The sequence below is a fragment of the Pygoscelis adeliae genome, unplaced genomic scaffold (assembly GCF_000699105.1).
Source record: "Pygoscelis adeliae isolate BGI_AS28 unplaced genomic scaffold, ASM69910v1 Scaffold3, whole genome shotgun sequence".
Lineage (NCBI taxonomy): Eukaryota > Metazoa > Chordata > Aves > Sphenisciformes > Spheniscidae > Pygoscelis > Pygoscelis adeliae.
The window spans coordinates 316,267-325,009 of NW_008824446.1; the positions used below are offsets into that span (position 1 = coordinate 316,267).

An 8,743-nucleotide genomic window follows, 5' to 3' on the forward strand; every position below is an offset into this window, starting at 1 on the left:
GGTTGGACGGGATGACTTCCTGATGACCCTTTCAACCTAAGTTTTCCTAAAGAGGGATTTGTACAGTAAGGATTACCAAAGGTCATGGAATAGAGCTGTGTCTTTAGCAGAAATGCTGCTCGGGCACACAAATACTAAAGATGAAGCAAAAAAAAAATTAGCAATTTGATAGCTATTTTTCACTCTGTGTTCTCAACTACCAGCCAGTAGGAAAGAATAGCAAGAATCTTTAGTGCAGCCCAAAAAAAGGCACCTTTTTAAAGCAGTCTGGATCTCAGAACAGGTATAGAGTTGGAAATCTGAACTGGACTCCTACAAATTCCCAGTGCCTCTTTTTCACTCCAGTGATGCACCACATTTTAGATAAATAGATACTTACGTTTGAAGAAAGGTTAGAAACTTCTACACGAGCATAGTTAAAGCAATGACAGCTATGAAATGAACAATTTCAGAATCTATTTCTTCAAAAATTACTAACATTACATTTTCATCAATGTCTAAGTGCCAAGGTAAGCAGATTTTCACTACCAACACTAATACTTTAAGAGAAAATGTAAATTATATTAGGTGACAATTGATAATGCAAGACAGCCAGAATAAGAAGAAACCACCAGCATGCTTCTCTTTAAAATACTAAAAACTCTTGCATTTTGATTTTAAATGACAATAAGTGTTTATTCATTGCTTATTCTGGCCTGTGCTTCATCAAACATAATAAAATTGGGTATTACTTACATGGTTTTCCCCAGCCTAAAGAGGATGGAGACATCCACTGAATTTGTTAGTTATCTACAGGGTATTTAATTGTTCCCCAAAGGGATCGGTTTTGAAAAGCCACTTGCTGAGGCACATAGCCTGATGCTTTACTAAATAAACAAAAAACCCAAACCACCACAAATCCAAAGGACCAGAAGATTTTAAATCTGTATAGGAAGAATTTGCTAAATTAGGTTTTCAGTGGCCTAAAAGAACACTAATATCAACTAAATATTTTCTCCATTAGCCCATTCATTGCATTTTACCTACCTACTGTCTTCACAGTATAATGAGGGCTCTCCAAAACAATTCCTTCTTCTGTGTCAAATATTGGATTATCTATTCCAGTTTTAGGAGGAATTTGTGCTAGTTTCTTTAGCCTCATGGAAGCCGTAAGGTCCAGTTCTTGTTTCTTTCCCTCTTCTTCCCGTCTGCGCCTTATGTCCTCCTGCTGCTGACGGATTCGCTCAAGTTGAGCGCTCCGCCGCATGGGCATCATCCTGGAGCCCAAATCCCCAGGGCAATCAACAGCCATTTCTCTGTGCTTCTGAGGTTCCTCAGGAAATGCAAGATCCACATTTTTTGCTTCGCTGTCAGAATCTTCTGCAAGATGTCCATTTATATGAGAAGTTGTCATGATTATTTGTAATTATGCTTATTCTCTTCAAACAGAAATGCTGCTATTAGGCCAGTTTTTGTTATGATGTTGCATAAAATCCATTATAACTTCAAAAATATTTCCCTTCCATCACAAGACAGCTGAAGAAACATCCAGGAAGAAAATCTAATGAAAGATATTAAAAAGAAGTTAGTGAATAACTGCATTAATAAGAAAACACGTAAGACAGTTCTCTAGGTCCCCAGTCATCAGAACAACAGAACTTTTCCTCCACATTTACAGTGCTTCTTCCCCTATTAAGAACTACAGAACCCTCACAAATCTGTTTCACGCATTTTAGTAAAGTTCACATGCTAATGTTAGAAAAGGAGTACTGTTTGAACTAATGCTAAAGTCTCTTACATTTCCCAGTCAAAGCAGTGGAGATTCAAATCATGCACACAATTGAAAATCAGCAGTTTTCTGAAGGTTCCCACTCAATTTTAATTTGTCCTTTCATTCTTAAAAATTCCAACACAAACCATGCTTACGATCCTACAAACACTAAATATGAATAACTTGTTATAAACAACATGTTCACAAGAAGTTTAATAAGTTAAACTCAAGTAAAGATATTTGCATTTATTGTTCATAAATTGAGGCGTTTTTATATAAACATTGCTTCCCAGGTTCAGAGAAGACAGGTCTGGCATAGAGTTCTTCCAAAAGATACTATCTAAAGCAGTCTGGAGCTGCACTTACAGAGTTCCAAGTAGGGATAAAGTCCTAGGATAAGGGTTGGAGAGTTCTGGTTAGCAGCTACTCTTAATACTTCCTATAAGTATGCATTAAAGCAGAAAGGATTAAATACAAGAGTAAAAATCCTTGTGTGGGCGTACGGAGGTATAGATTTGACAGAACAATAATTAATTTCCACAGTCAAGTAGTGACATTCCACTACACTCCTTACACCTTAATCTGGTTTCTCATTCCTGATGATTCAAGCTAAAGATCTTAAGTGTCCTGATAAATATAACCACACAGCTCTTAAATACATATAAAAATGTTTTATACCACATTGCCTTTCTGTATCACAAAGCCGATGATGCGTTATCCTCAACATGTCCAATTAAAGGGTCATAAAATTAATAAATAGTTGCATACAGTATTACCAATACACCTAATTTTTCAAGTTTCTTTTTATCATTTTCTTTTTATTTACTGAAAGGAAATACTTCAAAATATCTCAAAGTTTTATTATACACTGGAAGCACCGAGAAAAAAAAAAACAAAACACAAAAACCCAACCAACTTTCTTAAAAGAAATGTTTGTGTTTGGAGGAGGAAGGGAAAGATGCTTACGTGGTAATTAAGTTGAAAATTAAATATCAGTAGTACTGTTTTGGAGGAGCAGCAATAGAAACTCCTACACAAGTTTCTGCCAGCTTGCAATTCTAAATAAGTACAGCTTTCCATTTTACTAAGGAGTAGTACATAGCTACATACAGCAACACCAAAACAATTTCCTTTACTTGTTTCCTGACCAGCCACTACTACCAGTTATTACTAATATCTTCCAAGAAATAAATACTAAAGCATTTCTGTGGTTGTAAAAATTCTTTTTTGCCCTTAAAAGATCCTTAATTGCACTGCATGGGTATGTAAAAATTATTTCAATGCTCAAGATTCCCACATTCAGAAAAAAGTCAGGCAACAAAAAAAGCCCATCAAAAGCTGCACAGTAGTGGGGCTAGCACTGCAAGTACAGCACAATTATTTGGCGCCTGTAAAACTTTCAGTTAGTGCCCAACTTAAAAAGAACAGCTTTTCAAAGAATAAAGTCACATGAAGTTAGCATTCAGACAGGGTTATGTAAAGCACCATATGAAAAAATGGTCTCTGAAATTCAGAGAAAGGCAGATAACAATTTAGCAAAATGATCCTCAGAAAGCCACATTTCCCCTTCTGTAAAGGCAACTTCACTGCACAGAAATACCAATCCCCAAAAAGGAAGTCTCATTGGGTACAATAAAATTGCAAAGAGCACTAATTTAACTGTGGGTGGAAGATAATTCAAATTCTCTTTCATCCATGTTGTACTGGCCATAGCTTGTCTGAAGACTGAGCCTTTTGAAAGTTACATTCATCTTTTTACAACTCTGACAAGCTGAAAGAAAACTCACATTCCTCAGTCCATATGGTACAACTAACAGGTGTCGAAACAATTTGAGGGAATGAATAATACCCATTTACTCAGCACTAAAGTAGTCAAAACCGCTGAGGATATGCAAGAAGTAAAATGCAACTTTAAGAATACCATCATAACACTCAATCATGTGTAAGCTAAATAATGTCACACTCACTAAAGATAATCTACACATCAGAAAATGAAGTTGATGGCCAATATTTAATAACTGATCAAAAATATTTAAGGTGGGATTAGCTACATTTCCTCCATCAAATTTAAAAGTACTAGCTACCTAAGACAAAGAGTATCTTTTGAGGTGAAGTCAGAAAAAGGGCACAAACCCATGTATCTGTATATAGAATGAGAAGGTTTTATATTGCTTTAGTTTAGTAATAAGCACTGGAGACCAGAGAAACAAAAATATAGTCTGAGGTAAATATTAGTAATAGGCAACCATTAGTTACATTGCTTACATTTTCAGTATAAGCTCCATGGCAAAATGCAAAGGGCATATAAATTCGTGGAACAGATTAACCGAGACATTTAAGTGGCCTGTAATAACAGCTGTTCACTTCCAGTATTTAAGATCTGAGTTAAGTCAGTTAAGAAAGAAACAAAAGTTATGGAAAATTAGAGTTCTCCTGCAGTCACACTTTAACTGCAATATTCAGAAAACTGGCATAAAAATTTAAGAGTTCTAGGAAAATTCTAAATAGAAAGTATTTTTGATATCCCAGAAAGTTAGATGTCTCTGAAGCAAGCAATAAACAGTACAGGAAAAGTAATCATACACAGATAATACAAAAGATGATACAAAATATCACTTATCAGGCAGCCTACAATTTGACGTTACCAAAACATCAAACCAACTCCACAAAAACCCGACCCCCCAGATACAACTAGTTGGTATCCATAAAAGCATAGGCATGCTACGAGTCTGGAATGCTGGAACAACTTCCTTTAATCAAAGAACTTCTCATAACGGGTGACCCCTTCCAAACTGAAGCCCACTGTTCTTTCTGCTGTCTCAAATCTGCTTCAGACATCACAAATCCTCATCTCCAACAGTTTTGGAAAAATGCTACTGCCCAATTGCAACAAATTAAATAAGCACAAAAGGAAAAAAATCAGATCGTCTCTGAAGTCCCTCTCTACAATGGTCCTAAGGAATTTAAAAGGTAAAATATGACACTGATAAAATGTTAACTTGGTCCTCAAATTAAGGTGTGGTGTAGCTGAGATTAAAAATAAGATTCAGCTTGAGGCAGGCACCAGGAACAGAAAATTTTATTCTAACCAATAAGCATGGCATCAAAAGCCTTATGATAAATAATTCCAGAAACAGTTTTCTTTGCTCTTCTTTCTTAAGGTTTCTTTTGCAATTTTAAAAATCTCAAGAAAACAACAATAAGGAAAGGTTGTTATACCAAGTCTGTTCTCTGCAGGTTGTGGATCATCCAATAAACCAGCTCTTCAGCCCAAGAGGAGCTTATTTTGTTACATTAGTTCTTATACTAAGGAGGAAAATTTAGGGACATACTCAATAATACTGATTTTTACTACATCGTATGTAAAATATATAGAATAATATTTGGAATTAACAGAATTCTTTTCCATTTTAGAACTTGGTATTAGCAGTTTTTATACTCTTTAGATATGTACAAGTCTCTCTGTGTTATACAGTTTGGTTGCTCAAAGTTTAATAGGGTTAAATTGTGGCTTTGACTGTCTTCCTTTGAACTGCCAATATCTAACAGGGGAGCCTTAGCATTTCCACATGACATGCAGATCTTTCCAAATAAAGCAGATTTATGACTGTTTTCTGTCCAACCAATATGTCCTTACCAATATGGTCATGGAGAGAACATGTGAAAGTCTCTTCTACACAGATTACTTTTACTGTTCAAATTTTTGCCCTACTATGCTGGTTTGGGCTGGGATAGTTGATTTTCCTCACAGTAGCTGGTATGGGGGCTGTGTTTTGGATTTGTGCTGAAAACAGTGTTGATAACACAGGGATGTTTTCGTTACTGCTGAGCAGTGCTTACACAGAGTCAAGGCCTTTTCTGTTTCTCACACCACCCCACCAGCGAGGAGGCTGGGGGGGCACAGGAAGCTGGGAGGGGACACAGCCGGGACAGGTGACCCCAACTGACCAAAGGGATATTCCACACTATATGACATCATGCTCAGCATATAAAGCTGGGGGAAGAAGGAAGGGGGGACATTTGGAGTGATGGCGTTTGTCTTCCCAAGTAACCGTTACACGTGAGGGAGCCCTGCTTTCCTGGGGATGGCTGAACACCTGCCTGCCGATGGGAAGCAGTGAATGAATTCCTTGCTTTGCTTTGCTGGCGTGCACGGCTTCTGCTTTGCCTGTTAAACTGTCTTTATCTCAACCCACGAGTTTTCTCACTTGTACCCTTCTGATTCTCTCTCTGATCCCACCAGTGGGGAGTGAGTGGGCAGCTGTGTGGTCCGATTCTCTCCCCCATCCCACTGGGGCGGGGAGTGAGCAAGCAGCTGTGTGGTGCTTAGCTGCTGGCTGGGGTTAAACCACGACACCTACAGAGGACAGTTTGTATAAACTGCTAACATAAGTACAGCTATTGAGAAAGAGCATTTCGGTCACTCTGATCACCATCAGGCATCACACAATAATTTCACTGTGAAGTAATTATGAACAGCAAACAAACCATATTTCTGGTGCGAGTTCAAAACAGCAAAATTAAAGAAAAACACACAACTACTGTCTTGCTAGCTATACTTACTATTCTCAAAAACACTGTATTTCACAAGCTACGCATCACTCTTAATACTGACCCTGAACAATGTCAGGCTTCTATCATCTCTTTAACCACCCTGAATACACTAAACAAAGCACAGACCCCAAAAGCTCTGTCAAAGAATAAACACATATAAATGCAATCATCTTGGTGTGCAAGACAGACGGTAGTATAAAATACATACCGACAGGGACAGAAACAGAAGTGCTGTAAGGTGGTTTAAGTTTTCACTTGCTTCCCGGGAACTGTGGCTGGTGTGCATAGCAATCCTAATTGCTTTAACAACTAAATTCTGTACAGTAAAATTAAATTTGTTTTGCTTCAGCAACTTCCAAAGAACAAAAATGACATTTTCTGGAGGCTGAGGTTTTGCGTTATATTTCAGCGGTGTTTAAAATTCTTTCAATGCTAGAAGTATGATTAGACTTGATAGTTCCCTTTTTAAAATTTATTAAAGCTGCAAATTCTGAATGACTGCAAGGGAGTTCAGCACTCACCTCCAACTGAATTTCATTAGTTTTGGCACAGTTGAGAGTATAAAAGCCCAACCTACCTCTGTAATTATATTATAAACGTACGAAATACGTATTTAACATCAGGCACAGTGCAAAGGATTTATGACCAGCTGAAAGCCATATACTATGACAGACATGGTATATTAAAACATTCATTAAAAACAAGTGGAAGAGGAATTCTAGGTTGCTGAAGTGAATTTAAAGTTAGATTAAAATCACATACAAGATGCTTCCTGATATCTGAATTACTAACAAAATATGACCATAAAATTATGCCAGAGATCTCTACCGTGGCTCACATAACGGTGGGTCTTCTGGTATTTTTACTCAGTAGTTCAGATTTCTAAGGAAGCAAACCTAAGTCATAAAAATCACAAAATAACAAAGTAAAACACTTTAGTAATTCCAACAAATGGAAGCTCAGTGTAGGAAAAAAAAAATCCCGACTTTCCCTGCATCATCTCTCAAGCATCATTTGTTTCTTCAACAGTATTTCAGTGAACCTGCAAGATTGAGAAACTTGGAAGCCAATTACATAACGGAAAACACAACACAAACCATGCTGCACAGCATAAAATTAACCACTAGCTGATGAAAGTTAAAGATTGGAGTTTATGGTAGAAAATACTTCACAGATATCTCCTATGGCGCTTAATAGTACCTGAAATACCTGGTACAGACTGGAGCATCCTGATGTTTTTCAAAAGCAAGTTACAAAGTCTATGACAACTTGATACTATTTTTCTTAATTTAAAAAATTCTGTAATAGAAAAAAAGAATTCTCTTTACTCTAGCTTTGCAACACATTCAAGACTGCAACTTCTGGCATGGTTTGTTTGGGTTTTTTAGTCTACAATATTTTACATGATTTCCTCTAATTAGATGCTTTAGCATAGTCTTGGTATTGGAAGAAAACTCTTCCTTTAATATCCAGCTGACTCTTATTTCTAATAATTTCAGACCAGAGTTCATTATAAAACCTGTCAAGCACAGTAACTGAGTTCAACATGTGTATTTCGAAGTGCTTTCAGACATGCCAAGAGGTTTTAACATTCCATGCTCACTTAAATGTGCAAGATATGTGGATCAACAGCAAAAAGGGCTAAACCCTTAAAAGGAAAGTGATTTTCATTGTTAGTGCTTTCTAAGTTACTTTCGTACAAGAGGAGTAACAATGTTGATTTGCAACATTAAAGAACAGAGAAACTGATGAAACTGAAAATTCAGATGCTACGGTTAGATTCCAGTTTTATAAATTGTATAAACAAATTGCTGGACATGCAGACATGGGAAATTGTAAGCACATTTTTGAATCGCATCGGTATTACATTTAAGAACTGTGGTCTATTTAAGACACATTTCATTTTATTAGGCTTGTTTATCTGTTGATGCAGTGGCAACAATCAAAAAAGTCACAGCTCAAGAACCGGCCAGTCTACGCTATCAACTTCAAAAGATACAGGGCTACTACCCACAGAACAGATATGAACAAAGTGTTTTCCACGATAAACATGGACCAATAAGAGAGTACATCACATCAATCAACAGCTACGTCACTCGGACCTCTCCTCAGCAACTGCACCTTTGCAGTAAAATACATGCGAGATACCTTTGCAATTTCTGTGCACAAACTATATGAAATTACGACACACACAGAGTATATATCATAATTTCATTGTGTATTTGCACACGACAAACAAGAGAGTGGATTTTAACCTGTTTCACTGCAGAAGCATAAATTGCTTTCCAGGGTATGTCCAAAGATTGCTTTATATAAATATCCAGTGTAATAAAACACTCCGTTCTTGTTTCAGTCACTGTTGTAACTTTTAGTCACGTCAGACTACTAGATATATTTCTAAAAGAGGCCATGTTTAATTTAATTACCCAGTGTGATAGA

The 8,743-nt window shown here is 36.8% G+C and overlaps 1 protein-coding gene across 1 annotated transcript in view; it reads right to left on the reverse strand.

Annotated features, from left to right (window-relative positions):
• The window catches only part of MPP5 (membrane protein, palmitoylated 5 (MAGUK p55 subfamily member 5)), a 37,813-nt gene that overhangs the window by 28,689 nt on the left and 381 nt on the right, over positions 1-8,743 (reverse strand). The window contains exon 2 of the mRNA XM_009320975.1: positions 1,027-1,540. Coding sequence (XP_009319250.1) covers positions 1,027-1,393 — 367 coding nt within the window. The 5' untranslated portion in view covers positions 1,394-1,540. The remainder of the gene's footprint in view (positions 1-1,026; positions 1,541-8,743) is intronic.